A 21267-nucleotide genomic window follows, 5' to 3' on the forward strand; every position below is an offset into this window, starting at 1 on the left:
ACTTGCTGCTCAGTGGTCTCGGAAGTAGGATATTCAATCTCATTAATTAAGGAATGTTGCATAATATTAGTAATAATATCAAGTTGCTAAGTGTCTACTCTGTCCAGGTAGTTTCCATAAGTTATCACTAGTTCTTAGAACAATCACCCAGCCTCATGGGGAGTATATCCCCATTTCCGGAACAGCCAACTGAAGCTCAGAGAAGAGACGTGGGAATGCCTATGTTAACATATGGTTTCTGCCCTTCAAGATATTTGGGGAAAATTTGAAAATTCACCAAAATGTGAGATCTGAATTTACACTATAATCCCCATACCACAAACTAGACATTGACCTACATCGGCGTCCGAAATTCTGAGGGACTCAGCAGTAATGAGAGTAAGTGAAGGGGAGACAGTGAGGTTAAGGGGAAGGGTCTTTTCTGCTACCTCACCTGTGAGGAAGCGATGGAGGAACACTTCTGTTACAACAGTAAAAAATACTGCAAGAGTGACAACGGATGGCAGTGGACGCTGGCCGCAGTACCAGGGAGTCAACAGGAAGAAGTGGCACGCCAGCGACCAGGAGAGCATACGCCTGAAATGATGGAAGCCACACCGCTGGGCTCCAGTCCCCGGCTGCACGCCCAGCCTTCCCGCCACGCGTTCCAAAGAAGCAAGAGATCCGGATTTGCTTCCCAAATCCTTCCAATTTAAAAGCTGATTTACAGTTTTCCAAAAAACCCTTGTATGAGCAAAACTGATGATTTCTGCATTGGCTGGACCCCGCCCCGGGACACCTGACACTCTTTGTGGCTTCTGCCTGCCACGGGAAGCTTCTCTCAAACACTGAGGCAAGAGGCTTCTGTTTCAAAGAGCCAAGGATTAGGTGTGAGGAGCAGTCCTGTGAGCTGTTTCTCACATGAAACAACAATGCCACGGGCCCACCATGAGTCGGACAGGCTTTAACTTTTCCAGTAACCAATTTGGGAAAGAAATAGCTGTATTTTTTTTTAAGACACTCAACAAATGTTGCAGATCAAGCATTTTTCCTGATTTGGCAAAGAAGGATGTTTTTAGAGCCGTGTAACTTAATCTATGTAGAATGTGCAATTCAATCTTCCAAGCTCCTGCATGTGCTTTCAGGTAGCTGATGCAACCCGGAAAACATTCTTTCTAAAACAAAGGAATCTACTGTATTCCTTCATGGGAGGAAGCTTCCAGAGTTTTGTCTCCTTGTGTAACAGTGATGTTCCTTCAGCAATGGAGCCACAGAACAGTGTCCCACATGTACTGTGAAAAGCCCTTACTAGACAGCACACTGAGGACTGGGACTGAAATTTGAGAACTCCCCACCTGAGGGGGAAGGGATAAATTAGGAGTTTGGGATCAACATATATAAAACAGACAACTAACAGAAGTCCGACTGTATAGCACAGGGAACTACATTCAATATCTTGTAATAACATATAACAGAAAAGAACGAGAAAAGAAAAAATATATGTGTATGTATACATATAACTGAATCACTTTGCTGTACACCTGCAACTAACATTGTAAATCAACTATACTTCAATAAAATTTTTAAAAATTAATTTAAAATGGGAAAAAAAGAATTACCCACTTGAACCAAAATTCACCTAGCCCTAAGCAACTTTACTCTACCCATGTTTCCAGAGGAGGAAGGCTTTCAGTTAGTTATCTATGAAAAATAACTTCAGGCTGTAATGGAAAAGAGTTGTGGTTTCATTGCTCATATAACGCACAGGGCATCTTAGTTGGAAAGATCACTCAGTTGTTTTTCACTCATTCAAGGTTTATAAGTATGTCCATTGTTAATCCATTAGTTGGCAAAAAAAAAAAAAAAGGAAGAACCTTTTAGGAGCCATTATATCCAGTGACTATAGACACATCCGTCTGCAAAAGATAAAACTGCATTACAATGGCTCTTTTCTCTTCCAAGAATGGACATCTCTAGAGAAAGCCTAAAAGATGAGGCTCGGAAGAGTAATCCCAGAGAGCGCTGAAGTGACATATGCCTCTCATAATTGGCTGTGTCCTCTTTTGCTTTTACCTAGGAAGTCACATAATCGTGTTGTTTTATTTGAGAAACTTTACTGTAAGCCCTGTTCTTACTCACATACACATCACTTCATTCGTTAAACCATGCCTTCTATTTCTGGAACCTTGCTCTAGTTCTCGAAAAACAATCTGAATAAGCATTGTCACGAGCATTCCATCAATGGGATAAAAACAAAATGCTTCTGTTCCGAGTCACAGGTTAGATTGGAATCAGCTGGGGAAATGCTGGAATGTTCTCACATTCATTTATCCAGGGCCACCTCATTATGAATTTTCCCTGGCCTTCTTCATTTAAAAAAAAGACAAAAACATTCTTTTATCCACTCATTTTGGTCACTCCACAAGTACACAGTGAAGAGCCACCACAGGCTTGTCACTATGTCAGGCACTGCAGGGACAAAGAAATAAGGCTACGATCTCAGAGGAGGCGAAATAGAAAACAGACATCCGATCACTTACTCATCATTCAGCAAGCACTTCTTAAGCACCTGCCATCTTACAGGAACTGTTCTCATGGATACTAACACATGTAAGTTACATCCTTTGCCTCAAGTAGCAGAGGAGACATAGAGGAAAGGAATGAGACATGTACAAGGTACCACTGAGACACAGAAGGATGTGGAGACACTCTTTGGAGGGTAAGGGAAGACCTCACAGAGGAGGTGATGCAGATGAAGCCAGGTGACTGTCTACAGAGATGCTCAAACACACTGCTCAGTAAAGAATATGAATGATGAAAGGTATTACACAAGGAACTCCTTCCAGCCCCTGGCCCTACCTGACTGCAAATCTCCTACTAAACAATGCAAAGTTTTCTGGTGCATATGTATGTTAGAAACCAGAGCAAATCACACCAACCTGCTACACCAACTGGATCTTCTAAGTAAGATCCCTATTTTCAGAGGTCTCAGAATATTAAATGTCATAAAAAGGGTAAACGGGCAGCTAAAAGAAGATTGGCCACAGCGATGACGTAGGGGATTATACAATGGCAAAGCAGATGCCCGAGAAGACAGTAAGTAAAAAGGCATGTGCTTGGAGAAAGTAAACAAAAGGGCGTTTGGAAGTGGAATATTGCTGTAAGCAAGGCAGAAACGTCGGACTGAATCCTGTGTAAAAAAAAAAAAAAAAAGAAACGGTGATTGATTAATATAATAAAGTATAAAGGATTACAAAGAGGTGGCCTGACCCTTCTAGCTGAAGAAAGATAGCAAGGGACAGGGAAACGGAAGTTGTTTTCTGACAGAAACGAGGTTCCTCTCCTCATCCTAAACAGCTGGCGGTTACACTTGGAGATGAGGCAGTTCTTACCACCAGGATGTCGCACCGGAGATCATCAGAGGAGTTAAATCTCAGAGGGGAAGGTCAGGACCTAAAAGAGCTTCAGGCTGCAGTTGTCAAAAAAAGAAGGAATGCTTACATAAAAGATTTACTGTAAATACACACCGAAAGTCTTAAATTTTTTTTTATAATTAATTGCTCCCCAGGTCAATGTCAGGCAAGTAGAACTGACCTGTTATTGGAACAACATACCAATGCATCCATTCAAATCTACTTGATAGTCTTTGTAAAAACCCAATTAAATGCTTAAGCAGGCAGAGTTATATAACCGAGTGAATGAAGGCGCTTTCTACTTGCTACTAGTAGTATTAGCAGCCTCACAAATCGGTAACCTTTGGGGGCCTGCGATGCCTAGAATATATGGGAAACAGTAGGAAGATGAAACCAGAAAATGTCAAACAGAAAAACTCAGAAATAGCTGATCGTGCTTCATTCTACAGGGTAGACGGAGATATCTGTGGATGTAATTGGATATACTGTGTGTGTGTAAGTTTGTGTATGTGTGTATGTACGTGTATGCATGTGTACACCTATATGCATGCACATATATGTGTACACACATGTATATGCATGTGTATATATGTGCGTGTGTTGTGTGTGTATATATGTATCTATATACATGTGTGTGTGTGTGTGGTATGGTTTTATTTTCTACCTGTAAATAAGTATTCCTTGTTCATATGATGCATCAGTGTTTCGTACTATTGTGCTCGTGGCTTGCAGTGCTTCTGAGAACCCACAAACTTTATCCCTATAGTCCCTTTCAGCTCCCACTGCCTGTGATTCTGTGATTATTCCCTGGAGATCCTATGATCAACAAATACAGAGCTTCTACCCTCAAGGTGACTACTGCTATTTGAAATTCTTGAAGAATAGCTTTATCTTGGGGGAAGGTATAGCTCAAGCGGTAGAGTACGTGCTTAGCCTGCATGAGGTCCTCAGTTCAATCCCCAGCACCTCCTCCAAATATAAATAAATAAACTCAATTATCTCCCCATCATAAAAAAAAAAAAGGTTTATCTTGAAACTGGTGATGAACTCTATGTACTATCATTTAGTTTTTCAAATATGAGAACAATATTCAACGAATATAGTTTTACCTAAAGAAAAGTTGTCAAACTCTCAAAAATGATAAAACATAGGTTCTTGTGTATGTAATCTTTGAAATATGTATAAGTTGGTTATACGTAATTATACTTTTTTTTTCCTGCTGCAGTTAACACAGTAGAAGTTTTGAGTGAAGAGGATCATATCTTTGCTCAAACTCCAAGGTTATATTGACTTTCACTTTACATGAATGAAATACACGGAAGGAGTTGGTAGTGTAAACAGCACTGCTCATTGAGAAAGGCCTGTTGAGCACCATTCCTGCTGCAGCAAAGGAGACACGCCCATTACGACTGCGCAGCGTGTAGCACTATGTGAAAGAAGCGAGAAGACTCACTAGAAATCCATGTGTAAATAGAGAACGAGATGTCCAAAGTGCTTGTCAAATATTTGGTCGCACAATTTTATTCCTCTAACTTGACATGGAAGGCAAATGTAATGTCAACCATCTAGCTTAAATGACTGAAGTTTACACTAGTTTAAGCTAGATGGTTGACATCACATTTTAATTTTTAAATAAGGAACTTCTCATGCGAGGATTCTCAACTTGTAACAAGAAGGGTCAACTTCCCCTTTCCTGTACTTTTAAAATCACCATTCCCATTTACCTTCTTTTCTGGGTGTGGTTTGTTTGAGGGTAGCAATTACCCTGTTGGTATTCACGTCGCTAAATTGCAAGACTGAAGAAGAGTTGATGGAAGGTGCCCAGAGCAGATGATGGGTGTGGGGGGATTTAGCTGTTCCCCATCCTCTCACTGGAAATACCCATAAGATAGAAATATTTGGGGAAAAGGCTTAGCAGTCGGCTAAGAGAGCCACTGGTCCAAGTTTAATAGCTCTTACTGCTTTAGAGCACAACCATACAAACTTTGGACTTATTCCTGAATATTTCCAATAAGCAGTTCCCTATTAGCGCCACTTGTTTGAGATAACTAATTAAAATCTCTGGGACAAGAAAGTCAATTACTCAGGAAATGGTTTACTATTTGCTTTATATTGTTCTCTATTTATTTATTCCAGTCTCTTGCTCTTTTGCTCCTTTACCTTTGACAAACTTTTGGGCCAATTGTGTATGTGTTAGAACATCTATCAAATGCTAGTCAGAAAAAGTAGGAGAAATTACCAGTATGTACTAAACATTCTGGCTACAGTTTACTAAGGCAGAGGGTGACAGTGTGGTCTTAAAAAAATAAATCCTCAATAATATCTATGTATTTTAAGTGTCTGTGTTAATTTTGTCCTTCAAAACCACAAATAGGTTCACAGGTTCACAAAAACGGAATACCAAAGTGGCTTATTCATGCCTTTCCAAGCCTGATCCCACCCCAAAGCAAAGCATCATAAACTTCAAAACTCAGTATTAGGTCCCTTGCCTCATATCTTACAGATTAGAGCTTCTTGCATTTTGAGTTCTTTTTTATTTTGAGTTCTACTTATTCATTTATCAGAAAATGAAATCTGATCTGACATAAACACCAAGAAATACACTGGTGATGCTGAGTACCTCTGAGGGCAAGCTCACAGTAATCTCCTGCCCTAGTTTCTTGAAGCTGCAGAAATTGTATGATTTTGCATAATCATGATGCTAGTAAAAACTTTTCTACCTTATTCTGTTTTATTGTGGCTGATTCGATACCCTGAAAAATAGCATAAATCAAGGAAAATTATATTTTTGCTTAATGTAAATATCTCCCCAAATGTAGGGCTGTATTCCAGCTTTGTGAATTTTAAATGAAGAATCATAACAGATGAATGTTCCAGTATTTATAATATTGTTTCACACTCATTAAGAAAAAAATAAACTAGAGGTAATGTTATATTACACAAGAAACAGTACCAATTACCCTTGTAGAAGTAGCAATAATATGTTAGCAAACTGTCACCATTTATGCCACAGAAACTTGAAAGAATGACTCTAGAACAGCAACAATCTATGCTCTAGTTTCCAATGAATTAGAGGAAAAAAGCCAGTGGTAACCAGAAGCCAATACAAGTCCAAAAAGATGAAAAAAAAAAAAAACCAAAACACAAACTAATCCCATAGGTTTCCTTTCTTTGAGTTACTGGATGCTGACACAAGGAAAAAACATGGACCACCCACTGGCCTTCTAACCTTATACACATCACAATCATCCAGAAGGCTTTGAGTACCACAGTCCTAAACCATATCCCAGATCTCCTGAAACAGCCTACTGCTGTGGCAGCTTAAAGAGCTCTCCCCGTGAATCTGATGAAACTAACACACTATTAGTTCATAAACCAGCATTTTGAACCAGAGGTTTGTGAATATGGTTTGGTTTTAGAAATGTAGTTCACAAGTTATACCGAAGCACTGTTAGGGAAAAGGGGAAAAAAAATAGAGAAATAAGATGATATGGGCTAGAGATCCAAGTCAGGTGTGTTCACAGCTAGATGAATAACTGAACTAACTCACTGTTGATCCATCAAACTGGTAATCATGTCTCAGCTGAATGGCACATGAAACTCTGCTGTCATCATGCAGAGGTGACCCTGGAATGAAGTCTCCAGTGGCATGCCACGAGGCTCTGCCCTTGGTTCTTGTCTTACTCAATACTCTTTCACAAATACTTTGACAACAACAACAAAAGGCAGCTGAACAAATCTGTGACGGATTCAACTAAAAGAACTAGCTCATCTATAAGACAATGAAATTGGAATTTAAAAATCTTACTTTTAAGACAACTGAAAATAAGATGATATTTAATAAAAAATAAACGTAAAATATGGAATGGACGCTTAACACATTGATTTAAGCAGAGGTGGAAGGGGAGGTCTAGCTGGGAGTTTTAACTTGATCCAAGTCTAAACGGAGAAAAAGCAACTGATAAGGCATCTGAGAAAACAGACACAAATTGAGGCTGTATCTGCGGAACAAAAGAGACCTTAAACCCAAGGCACCACGCTGGGCAGTACCTGAGTGTGTGAGCGAGAGTGTAAGCCTGTGTAGGGTCCCTGCCAGGGCTCAGAGGAGGGGGAGGGTGTCGAGAAAGCTAGAAGTCTTAAAATTACAGCTTACGAGAATAGAGCTCCCAGGGCTGGTTCAGACGTGTAAGGCTTCCCCACCACGGGGTAAACGCCGGAGGGGGCTCCGGAGGTGAGGAAGGGAATTTGAGGGGTGGAGGATAAGGGAGGGACACACTGATACTGATCTGTCTTTTCCAGAAGAGAGTGGGCAGTTGACTGGAGAATAAGACCCAGGTAGTGGTTGTTAACGCCCCAGGAATAAAATTCTTTCCCCTGACCCCAGAATACACCAACGGGGGTACAAAACAGTCGGCTAATATGAGGCAAACGGAACACTTTATTGTGATGCCCAGTTGTAATTTGAATACCAGAGGACTCTGAGACACTTCACGACTGTGGAAGTATAGTTTCGAATGCATTTCCCTAAAGAAAACTAATTCAGGTGCCTCCGAGCGCCTGTCAGAGCTGGGGAAAAGTTTCTTCGCCACGGCAAGGTCAGGGGGTGGATTGACATTTCTCATCTGGGTACCCAAGTGATGACGGAGGAGGGGAGAAACCACAGACATGGGTGAGGAAAGGAAGCAGAGCAGAGACAGTGCCTCCCAGTTTAACAGCCAGTTGGATAATCATTCCAGCTTCTCCGACTGCGTGGGAATCACCGAGTTATTTATTCAAAGTTCAGGTTTCTGAACCCTGAACTCAACCGACTAAATTAGAATTTTTAGATGGGTACTAGTGGGTATACATTTTAACCAGCATTCTCCAGGAATTCTGAAGCAGCTCATCTGAGGACCCCATTTGGAGCAACTCAGTTAAGAAAGGAGGTCACCAGGTAAGTGGTATCTCCCGGGGGAACTTCCATCCAGGTCATGCAGATCGTGTCTGTGTCCTGTTACCTGAGCCACGCTTCCGCCCTCACTGGCTTGGCACTCAACCAACTGACACCGATGTGGTTCTCTTTACACGGTTCTTCTGGTCCCCAGCGTCCAAGCTTGCAGAATCAGCTCTGGGACAACTATCGTAAAAAGCAAACTCGAGAGCCCAAAAAGGTTCCCACAGTAGGACTGCGCACACACCCTGACTCCAAGGAAGACCAGATCTGCATGAGGATGAAAGCGAATCCATCCCTGCCCCGAAACAGCACAGGGCTCCGAGTGAGCCGCTTATCCAAACAGGCCAAACAGAGGACTCCGCGCCTTGGAGTCGCACTTCACCAGGCAGCTGGTGAAAAAGTGGGATGGCCTCGGCACCCGGTTCTCACGGGCATCCCGTGAAATGATACCCAGCAGGGGTTTTGGCCAAATTCGCTTCCTCTCCATCTCAGCCTGTAACCTAAGTCCACTTCCCAACAGCCAGAGGCCTCGCGGTAACTCCGGCCTGGCTCCACACCTTTCCAGTCACATACTTGGATTTCTTATCTTCCCTGGGACAAAGGTAAGCAACAGGGCCACCAGTAGAGGGAGGGGATGTAGCGGACAGATGTCAGCGGGCACTCACTCTTAAGGCATCTCACTCGCTCACCGGCCCTGGTGAGCAAATCTCAGCACATTAAAGGGTAACTGAGGAAGTGCCAGAGGTGGGGTTGCAGAACAGGAGACTCAGGGAAGTGACTGCTGCCCTCAGATATGTGAGAGGTCTTCATGTGACAGATGGAGATTTCCCCCATGTTATTCCAGAGGACAAAATGTGAGCCAGTGAGTGGAACTTTCTAGGAAGCTGATTCCAGCTTAAGAAAAAAAAAATGCTATGTTATCACAAAGGCTGGTATTTATAGAGCACCAAATTAAGGGCTTTACGTAGGAATGTCATTAATCCTCACAACTCTGAGCGTCAGCCTTATCACCGCCATTATGCAGATGAAGGGGCTGAGAATCCGACAGGCCAAGGAGATCTCTGAAGTGCCGGGCAGTGGGAAATCAAACCCAGGGCTGCCTGCTCTGAAGCCCAGCCTCTTGACTACGACTCTGAGTTACTTCCTATCAAATATTCACATATTTGGGATATTATACTTAAGCAAATCCCTGTGACCATCTCTTAATGATATTATTTTTAAAAAGACTTCCTAAGGGAAGTTAGAACAGTGACCTCTAAGGTGTCCTGCCAACAAATGTGGCAGGAGGGCGTTGCAGTGGACTGAACTATTGATGCCTTCAGCTCCTGAGGCTCCAACTTGGGGTCTCAAGAGTCCTTGAGCTGCTGGTCCTTGGTTATCCCCGTGAAACATACAACTGTTACCGGTGCCCATGGGTACCATGATATGAAAATGGTTAAGAAGCAAGACTAAGTCTCTGCAAGACTAAGAGGACTTTCATTTCTACCCCATTAACACTGCTATGGATTTAGGTTCTTATCCTTCACTCTGGCCACAGAACAGAATCACCTGTGGGTACTTTAAAAAAATACTGATGCCCAAACCCCACCCCAGCCAATGACATGAGAATCGAGGGGGGTGGGAATCCAGGCATCAAGGTGACTTTGATATCCATCCAGCACTGAAAACTGCTCTAGATGACAGGGCTTGGCAGAAGTAGAAAATAATTAAGTGATGTATAAAAAAAATTTACTTTTTCACGAAGCAGATTACTAGTATAAAGCAGGCACTCTAGCACAGTGATCTGAATAAACTGCTATCAGGAATCTCTGATCTCCTCAAGTTTTTAACCAAATTATAAATCTCGCTCCAACTGTTACCCTTGTAGATCAGCAGAGCCTTGATAACATGGCTATTGCAGAACCAATTTGGTGGTGCCCACTCACGTACTTTTTGGTAGATTATGGTAACTGCCAAAGAAGTTTGAAGGGAGAAGAATTAGCTATCACTGCGCAACCTTGCTACGAGTTATAATGAAAGCAAGTCTCAGACGCAGATCTGCTTATTAAGCAAACATATATTAGCCAAATAGGCAAAAAAAACAATTCGTCAACCTGTTCCATGATTTTGGTGAAGTCCCAACTCTATGTCCTCTTAGTCCAATACACCTTACATGAAAAGTTCACTGAAGATGGACAGCGACCTTTCCTGGCAGGGGGCTGTGCCCTGCGGGAGGTCAGAGATCCCCCTGAACCAAGGACTGGACACTGCACTGATCTGATCAAGCTTAGGTACCACCTAATGTGGTTAGTTATAAACCTAGAACATTCTTAACACCTGTTCTTACATGAGAAGCCAGGAAATACCTCTAAATTATTTTAGCCAATCCACATTAAACGTGTGAATTAGAATACCCACAATTTCACCAATGAGATCCTATTTCTAACATTTATTATACTAGTTCAAGAGTTACTCATTTTACCAACGAAACGCATTTTTGACGTTCAGAATGATGTCAAAACTTCTGTTGGAGAGAAACAGATCATGGAAGAATTTGTACTGGCCAGGAGTGTGGCCTTTTCTGATACAATACTAGCTGACTACTCAGCTAGTATCCTTGACAGCATGTTATCTGAAATTAACTGCATGTACATTATGTCACTCTGATTACCAGGTAAATTACAGCCATTCTAACACCAACATTGTGCAGTACAAGGCCTATTTAGTACTGAGTATATTTGACCTTATTATGTGTGTGAAAATATTTCCCAGTGGCTAATGGAAAATAGTAACCATGTGTTTACAAAGTTATTTGGTTTGTTTGGAAGATTCTGATATTGACAGTGTTCCCAATGCATGGTCTATGATTGGACTCTTTCCAGAGTGTAGATTACAGATGGCCTCATGCTAACCAGCCTCTTCCCAGAGTCACTGTAGCACCAGGCCTGGGCTAACACCAATGAAGTTCCCAAGGACAAATGACAAAAAATAATGGCTTTTCTGACACTAGTTGATTATTTGCATTTGATTCTTACATCCATAGCTACTTTGATGTAAGGAAGTTAGATTGATGTTCTTAATTAGTGTTATCAAATTTTTTGATGCCTTTATAAAGTCTACTTGTATATACTTTGGTGCACTGCCAATTCAAGAACATTTCTATATTATTTTATGTTTTGTCTTCTAAAAGCATATCTGTATTTCTACCACTTCCTAAAAGCTGATGTTTAATTTTTTGGATTTTTTTAAAGACAATATATACGGAGCAACCACTGTAGATAAAGCTATATACAGCTCCAAATGAATGACAAAACAAAAAAGGAAGGAAAAAAAATTGACAGATACTAAGCAAATGTCAGAGCGTTCATCAAACTGAAGGGGAAAGGGCCCAGGAGCAGCAGAGTCTCTCTGTAGAAATTGCCATTTCATAACTTCCCAAAATGTTTTCAGACATAAAGTAAAAATAGAAACCAGCACTTAAGTCTAAAACAGGCTGTGATGTGAGCAAGAGTTATACTCAGAAGCAGAGGAAAATGAAACTTGGCCTTTTTGTTGTCGGTAATAAATGGGCACCAATGGATCACGCACATTTTTCTGGAAAAAGGCAGGATTTTCAAGGTCAACTCCAGGAGACATGATTCCTTTCCTGCTTTAAACAGTGGCAGGGTCAATAAGAGGGAACTAAAACTTCCCAAGGCTTCGATGGGGCAAAAGAAACCCAACTTGAGGTTGCAAGTTCAGGGTTTGGTGGTGAGTCCGGTATTGCCACTTCTATTGCTGCGTCCGACATTGTCCTTGTGTTACAAGAACAAATCACTTCAATTTCTTGCTGGGTTTTTTTTTTTTTATGTGCCTAGGCGCTGTTTGGATCTATTCTCTATGAACAGAGCCCTACACCAAAAGAAACCAACTAACTATGGCAAAGAACAAAGGGTTCAAGGTGCAGGAGGCGCACCAAGATTTATTATTGACTCAAAGTCCCTTCCGTGTAGCAGAAGCCAGCGATAGAATTAATATTTAATTCTGACCTTTTTTTGGTATCATATCTCAACAGCACAACAGTCCACTAAAGTCTTCAACAGCTGAGGAGAAGGGAAACCAGAACATACCAGAATTTACTTCACTGGAGATTTACATGCAAGTTAAAATGTGTGATTCAAGATACAAACACACAACAGAAAAGCTGATATTCAGCCTTGCGATCAGTAAGGCTGGACCAGGGTGAGGCAAACCAGGAGAGAATTTAAGCGGGCATTACTGAGAAAGACTCAGTAATCCAGATAAATAATATTTTAATGTGATACTTTTAAAGCTCAAAATTAATGCAAAACAATCCATGATGAACACGACATCCCATTTTAAAAAATAATTTTAAATACAGAAGTGTTGCGAAGGACATGTAAGAGCCAGCGACAATAGGGAAAAAATCACTAATATCCACCCTCTCCTTAATTTAAATATTGATCTTTTGTTCACCATGGATGCTTTTGTATCAGTTTCAAGTTTTTAAAAACAAATATTGCATAAAATACTGTTAAGTTTGATTACTGAGATGTTTGGTGCCTCCTTATGTTTCGCCATCTAGGATTGTGTTTTGCTCAGCTCTGGCCAAGTCCGGGCCCTGGCGGGTCATTCCCAGTTCCCAGAAAGGCCGTGGAGACAGGTGGGCCGGACGGGACTGTCCCCACGGAAAGGGCTGGAGGCCGGCGGCGGAGGGCTCCGCCTGGGGCCGGACCCGCGCCTACCTCGCTTGTCCCGCGTGCCGTGCTTCTTGGCCAGGCTGAGCTCCCTCTGGATCCGATTTTCCAGGTACTCTTGTTTCTTGCCCAGCATCTCCTCTGTCTCCCGAAGTCGGGCCAGGGCTTCCTGGGGGCTGGGAGCCGCTCGGCTCTTGGAAGAGCCTCCCCCTTTAAAGAACTTGCCCAACTTGCTCATGGCTCTGGAGCTGGGGGGCCAGCGGGCCAGGAGCAGGGTCTCCCCGGGGCCGCGCCGCGGGGAACAGGTGCGCGAGCTCGGGCTCTGGTCTCGGAGGGGGCGGGGGGCTGGGGGGAACCAGACCCGGGAAGGCGGCGCTCCTGGGAATCAACAAGCCGTCGGGCGCAGGTGACACCCTCTCCTGGGCATTTCCTGGCGGCCGGCTGGGCCCCGCCCCGCGGCGCGGCTGGGCGGGGAGGCACCGAGCGGACGCGGCCGGCCGGCGCCACCCGGCCCCCCGGGAGTTCGGGCGCAGGCGAGAGTTGAAAAGCCCACCGGACTGCAGCCGGGGGCCAAGGACCGGTTTGTGCACGGCTCGGAGAAAAGCAAGCCACTCTTCCAGGGGTCTTTGCGGGGCCTGAAAGCCTGGGTATCGGTGCGCTTTGCCGACCTGGATAAGCAAGTTGATTAATTCCACGGGTGTGTTTTGTGTGTGTTTATTTGTGAGTGTGCTTGAGCAGTGTCGGGTCTCTGTCCTGGCGAATTAGAATATTCAGATAGGTTCGTCTGGGTGTGTGTACATCGTGTGGGTAGGAGTGTGCGGGGCACCGGCTTCCAGGACATTTGTCTGCCACTGGGATGCAGGTGTGGGCACGTGCCTTATTGTCAGAGCAGCTGGTCTGACTGGGATGTAGAATCCGGGCAGGTGGATGTGCGCCTGGTTGCCAGTTGGCAGGGGTGGAGTCTGGATCATCCTTACATGGCTTGAAAGTGCGGAAGGATGGTGATCATCTCTTCCTAACGTGCGGACTTCTGAGTGTGTTTGGTAGCTGCATCCACTTCTGTAATTAGTCTCTGAACCTTTCAGTGTGATGGTTAGTGCATCAAAAGCCTATAATGGGCTGTCCTTGTGTTTGGATCCATGTCAAATGCCTTTACAGAGGCACCTAAGTCACAAAAAGGACACAACGTCCTAGAGAAAAGAAATACTAGTTTGTCCACGCTCACTATTTCAGCCCCATCTGTCAGAGCTGCAAGCAAAGAGTTTGGTAAGATGAAAGGACAGCAGTAGGCAGTGAATACGGAAGACGCAATTCAACCGAAAGCCTGTGCAGGGCATGCTGCAAAGAAGTGGAATATGGAATGGAGTCTGCGTTCTCGTTTTCCAGGCTAGTAGGTCCTACCCATAATACAGCTCTATTTGAGCAACAGTACCCAACGTCATCAGAGCCTATTTGTGATCGTTAGCTAACCACTGGTTGTTAAAGGGGGAAAAAGCTCTATGACAAGTACACCTTGATACTCAAGATCAATAATCCAGTTTTGTCTGCCATCACACTAACACAGAAGCAGCCGGTTGATCCGTTTTCTCCAACATTGGTAGAGCCGGCATCGAATTTTGACAAAGAAATGGAATATTTTTATAGGAGGCTCACCGGTCTATATCTTACACACAGAAACATGTGAATTAATCATTTACCAATAACTACAGCCAGCGGCTTCTTACCATTTCCTGTCTGGCCATTAAAAGCACTTAAGTGCTTTTAAGCAATAATACATATTTTGTTCTGATATTGTATGCATTATACACTATAAAGGTATTACATTTCTTCATTATCTAAATATTTCATGAATCTGTTTTGGAACGTAGTTTCTCGCGTAGATTTTAAGCTCCTTAAAAGTTGAAAAGTAGCACATATTCTGGCTGGTTCCCATTGCTGGGAAGTTTAACCAACCTTTACTGAGAGTATTTTATACATAAGGCACTGGGAATGCAAGTATAGCCTGCCTTCTAGGAACTTACTTTCTAGTGATACTAGTAACTACTACCATCTTTCGAGCACCTACTATGTGCAAGCATACTACATGCATTATTAAGAATCCCTACATAAACCACACGAAATAAGCATTGCTGTTTCTCTTTGACAGATGAGGAATCCAATGTTCAACAGGTAACTTGGCCAAGCTCACACAGGCAGTCAAGTGTAAGAAAGCTTCTGGTTTAAAGCTTCTGGTCTTGACACTATTTACATGACCTTTCCCTCTGTGTGGTTTGGTCCAGAGGAGAAATTCATTAAGTATTTACTTGATTAAATAACGTGGGGGTGAAGAGGCTGGTATGAGGCATCAACTTTAAGCGAGGCTACAAGCATTAGTGAATTCATGGAGGAGTATGTTTGCATAAGAACTTCTCCAGGTTAGAAAAAAAACGTTCCATCCTGGTTCACTAATCACTATTTTTTGTTGAGAGAACATTGAACGAGCGGAACAGAGGGACTGAAAATTATAATGAGGAGTTGCTTAATCATCCATCTATCCATGTTTCCATTCAACAGATGGAGCATCTTGATGTTCCAGGCATCATGTGAGGTGCTGGGGAGATGATTAAGAACAAGTTAGAGAGGGAGGGTATAGCTCAAGTGGTAGAGCATGTGCTTAGCATACAGGAGGGCCTGGGTTCAATCCCCAGTACCTCCATTAAAAATGAATAAGTAAAATAAACCCAATTACCTCCCTCCTCCCCCCGACCAAAAAAAAAAAACTGAGAAAAAGAAAAAAAAAAAGAACAAGATAGGGACAATTTACAGTTTAGCAGAGAAGACAGGAGTTAAGCAAATTATCTCACAATTAGTGGACTTTATAAGTTAAAGTTCTAATAAGTGCTATGGAAAACTTCACATTCTGAAGTACAGAGAACTGTAAGGACAAATTATAGAGAAAGCTGATATTCTCTTAGGGATCAAAAAAAGGTGACTTGAAAAATTGACATTTAAGCTGGAATTTGAATGATGAATAGAGGTTACCTAGGCATAAAGAAGGGAAATTGGTATTCCAGGATGAGGAATGTTCATTTATCCATTTATCCATTTGTTATCATTTTTTTCTGAGTACATACTGTATACCCAACACAGTTCTAGGTACTGGAGATTCAGCAGTGAGAGAAGAAAAGGTAAAATCTGTGCATTTTTGGAGCTCACTTTCTAGTTAGGGAAAGGCAGACAATTCGTTAAGAAAGTAATGTACTAAGAAACAGACTCACAGATGTAAAGAAGGAACTGGTGGTTACCAGTGGGGAGAGGGAAAGGGGAGGGGCAAGATGGAGGTGGAGGATTAAGAGGTACAAACTACCAGATATAAAACAAGCTATAAGGATGTACAACATGGGGAATGTAGCCAATGTTTTATAAGAACTATAAATGGAATATAACCTTTCAAAATTGTGAATTACTATATTTTATACCTCTATCATATAATATTATATATCAACTATACTTCAATTTAAAAAATGATATTGTTAAATAAATACATAAATTTAAAAAGTATTGAAAAAAAAAGAAAACCTTGGGAACAAGCTTCTTAATATCAGTCTTGGCAGTGATTTTTGGACTTGACACCAAACGCAAAGGCAACAAAAGCAAAAACAAACTCAAACTAAAAAGTTTCTGCACAGCAAAGAAAACCAGAAACAAAATGAAAAGGCAATCTATGGAATGGAAGAAAATATTTGCAAATCATGAATCTGATAAATAGTTAATATGCAAAATATATAAAGAACTCATTTAATTCGATAGCAAACAAGCCCCAAACAATTCAATTTGCGAATGGGCAAAGGATCTGAATAGATATTTTTCTGAGAAGTACATGCAGATGGCCAGCAGGTGCACGGAAGGGTGCTTGAAGTGACTGATTGTTGGGGAAATACAAATTGGGGGCACAGGGGGCTATCACCTCACACCTGATAGAGTGGCTATTATCAAAAAGACAAGAAATAACAAGAGATGGCAAGGATGTGGAGAAAAGAGAACCTTCCTACATTTGTTGATGGGAATATAAATTGGTGCAGTCACTATGGACAACATTATGGAGGTTACTCAAAAACTTGAAAGTAGAACTACCATATGATCCAGCAATTCCACTTCTGGGTATTTATCTGAAGAAAACAAAACACTAACTCAAAACATATATGCATCCACATGTTCAATGCAGCATTATTTACAATAGCCAAGATATGAAAACAGTCTAAGTGTCCATCAATGGAAGAATGTATTTTAAAAAAAGTGGACTATATGTACAATGGAATATTATTCAGCCATAAAAAAGAATGAATTCTTGCCATTTGCAGCAACATGTATGGAACTAGAGAGCATTCTGCTAAGTGAAGTAAGTCAGATGGAGAAAGATGAATACCATATGATCTAACTCGTATGTGAAATCTAAAAACAAAACAGCACAGGGAACTATAATCAGTATCTTATAGTAACCTACAATGAAAAAGAATATGAAAATGAATATATGTATGTATATGTATAACTAAGACATTGTGCTGTACATCAGAAATTGACACATTGTAGACTGACTATGCCTCAATTTAAAAAATAGTAAAAGCAAAAAAAAAATGTAACAAAATGAAACAAACAAACAAAAACCCCAAGCTCATAGTCACAGAGAACAGATTGGTGGCTGCCAGAGGAGGGTGTGGGGGGGTACACCAAATGGGTGAAGGGCGTCAAAATGTACAAACTTCCAGTTATAAAATAAATAAGTCATGGGGATATAATGTACAGCATAGTGACTTATAGTTGAATAAATCTTGAAAGTGCTAAAAAAAGAGAAAAAAGAAAGTAATGTACTCTATGTGTTATAGGGAATAAATAAGGCAGGTGGTGTTAGAGAATTAAAATTTTAGACAATACGTGCAAAAATCTTGACTCTGAAATGTTAGGGTTTCAAAGAAAATCAGGGTATCTGGCATCTGGACAGAGACGAGGAGAGTATTGTGAGACTGTCTTTAAAAGTAGGCAGAGTTCAGATCACACAGGGCCACACAATGTGCTATGGATCTTGTATTTTATCCAAAGAGCAAATGAAAATCAATCAGAAGTTAAAACAAAGGATTTAATCATTAATTTATAAAGCAGTGGAACAATCTTTTACCCAATTTAATGTGTAGCACTTTCAAAACCACACGAGGTATGCAATGCAAGCTACGTTTGAATTAAAAATCTTTCCCTTCCATTAATACATAATCTCAATAGGGAAAAGATAATACTTGCAAGCAAGGAAACCATCCACATATAAATTAGTGTTTAATCCAGCAGTGGGATATAGAGAAAAATGTTTAAATCAATGATGTAGAAGCTGAAAATAACACATTAATCTTCATTCAATAGTCATCCTACAAATGTGGTTTCATAAAGAGTTCTCAGTGTCTAGTGTATTTTTCATTTTCTAATCTCAGTTGATCTCAGCTAATAAGGAGGCTGTTGTTCAAAAGAATGATCTTGTTCAGGATGATTTACCATGGTTAAGATGGCAAAGGAAATTGGAAATTTATAGGTCTGTTAAAAAGACCTAGATGTCAGGCTAATTGATACATTTTGGTCACCCCTTGAAATTACATCCATTTTTAGGATGCCAAATGAACTCTCTAAAGCAACAGAAGAAGAATTACCCTTTAAACATACTGCAGAATCATCATCAAATAGTTATTTACTGAGCAGCTCAACAAACATGTACACATTCTTCAAATCAGCAGGTTTTTTTGTTTGTTTCTTAGAACCGAATAGTCCTTGTACATTAGACTCAATCCAATAATGAGCAGAATAGTCGCCATTATGAAAAGCAACAATTTGGCAAAAGAAAACTTTTTATTGCCCTAATTCACGATGAAGATATATAATGCCTGTGACTGAGTTTTGCCTGTATCGCTCCTTACCATGTTTTCTAATATCTCTGTCCATCTCCGATCAGAAAGAAGTCAAAGTTATCAGATTGGACTGTAAAGTGTTTTCTACACCAACCACGTAATGGATAGCAAATGAAGTGTAGCCCACCCTCTACCTCAATGTCACCCTTACTGCATAACCGTCCCAAAGTTGACTCTTAACACTTTCCTTTACCTCCAGAACGTCATTACACCTGAGTGCAGTCATGTGAGATTTGGTACCTAATCGAGGAACATACAAATTGTCTCCAGTCCTGCTCCTTCCCCTCTCACTTAATGATAACTCTAGCTTTCCTTTCGCTCAGTCCCAAATTCTTGGAGTCATCCTTGACACCTCACTTTCTCTCACCCCACATCCAATCCATCAGCACGCCCCATGTGCTCTCACTGCTACAAAAGCCTGACCACTTGCCACCATCAACCTGCTAACACCCTGCTCCAAGCTACTCTCAGCTCTCAGCTCTCAGCTCAACACAGCAGTAGACTTCTAACTGACTTCCTTGCGCTCACCTTGACCTTGCTGCTGTCTCCCTACTCAGCAGAGTGACTCTGGGTCAAAGCCTTCCATTGACGTCTCACCTTAACCCAATAAAAAGCCAAGGTCTTCACAAATGTCTTCAAGCCCCAAAAGAAGTACTGCCAACCCAACGCTCACTTCACTAGTACCTCCCAGTCCACACATCCTACCATCCTCCCTGGTTTCTACTCTGCTCCAGCCACCCTGGTCTTCCCACTCTGGCTAGAATCCACTAGGCACCCTCTCACTGCAGAGGCTTTGCACTGGCTACTCTTCTGCTCAGAAACCAGACATCCATTTTATTGGCTCCTTCTTTAGTTCTTCCCATAAGTATCACCTTCTCCTCCCACCCTATTTAAAACTGCAACCCTCTCCCCCATCCCCTACTCCTACAGAATTCCTACTTCACTTCCCAGCTTTATTTTTCTTTGGAGCACTTACCACCATCTACCATACGCTGTCTTGGTTTTGTTATGCTGTTTATTTTTCATGCCGCTCCCTACCAGAATGTGCCCTGTGAGACCTGGGATTTTTATTTGTTTTACTCACCAGTGTACTTTCTGTTCCTGGAACAAATTCTGGCATATCATAGGCACTCTATCAACATTTGTTGAATAAAAGATGAATGCATGAATGAAGAAATACAACATAAAGGATTAAATATTCAAATGATGGTATAAAATATGAAAATAGTGGCAGAGGCATTGTAATTTTTATCATCATTCTGATACAGAAGAGACACCGGTACTTCTGGGCTTTAAATCTGACACCAGGGTGCAAAGATTCTCACAAAATCTCTGGGCATCTTAATTGAGGCAAAGGAAAACACTTTGGACATTGTTGCACCCAGCACTTGAGCAGGAGGGGATCACCTTCTCATATTAAAAGGGGATCACCTTCTCTAGAAACTAGTTCATATTTTAAAATATTTGATTCCTTTCATTGGTGAGAATTTCAAGGAGTAGAGTTTGTAGTAACTATTATTTCCTACCAAAAAGCAAAAAAACCTCTGGTTAATTAATGAGATGTGAATACCCAGTTTGTGCCAGAACACAATTGAAGCCATCATCATTTCAGAATAATTTTATGTATGTTTCTCACGACAACTAAAATTAACTCTCTAAAGAATAGCTTACCTGTGAAAATTCCTTTTGGGGCAAACTGTTGCTAAAAAAGATGATGCATTTCAACACACACACACACACACACACTGGGGGTGCCAGTCTTGATGATGAGTTTTTCTTTGTTCACACACTTCCTCAACTCTACTGATTAAACGTTTTATAAAGGCACTGAGTTTCACATAACACTGTTTTCCATTCTTCACCATCCTGTTGCCTTCCTTTAAAGATGACCCTGTTTGCCTCTTTCACTCTTGAAGTGTGGTACTCAGAACCAAGAACAGTATTCCAGGTGTTTTGGATCAGTCAAGCAGTGAATCAGGCTAGCATGTTTATGTTCCTTGTTCTGAAGATTCTATTTTCATTCATGCTGATTAAGAACAGCATGGGGCAGCTAAATGTCAAGGCTGACTTGTTCATTCATTGATTTGGTGGACAGATAGTTTTTGAGACCTTACCATGTGTCAAGCACTGAACAATTCTAGGAAACGCGAGAATGTATATTGGGGTAGATAAAATAATGCACCCCCCCAAGTTGTCCATGTCTTAATCCCTGAATCCTGGAACTATGTCACCTTGCGTGGCTAAAGGGACTTTGAAGTTGTCATTAAGTTAAGGATCTTGACATGATGAGGGTATCCCGAAATGTCCAGGAGGGGCCAATGTAATCACAATGGTCCTTAAAA

At 41.4% G+C, this 21267-nt stretch overlaps 1 protein-coding gene across 1 annotated transcript in view; it reads right to left on the reverse strand.

Moving 5' to 3' along the window:
* CHMP4C (charged multivesicular body protein 4C) overlaps positions 1-13427 on the reverse strand; it is a 28277-nt gene extending 14850 nt beyond the window's left edge. Inside the window, exon 1 of the mRNA XM_006202369.4 lies at positions 13050-13427. Coding sequence (XP_006202431.1) covers positions 13050-13239 — 190 coding nt within the window. The 5' untranslated portion in view covers positions 13240-13427. The remainder of the gene's footprint in view (positions 1-13049) is intronic.
* Positions 13428-21267: the final 7840 nt, after the last annotated feature.

This window comes from Vicugna pacos, chromosome 29 (genome assembly GCF_048564905.1).
Source record: "Vicugna pacos chromosome 29, VicPac4, whole genome shotgun sequence".
NCBI lineage: Eukaryota > Metazoa > Chordata > Mammalia > Artiodactyla > Camelidae > Vicugna > Vicugna pacos.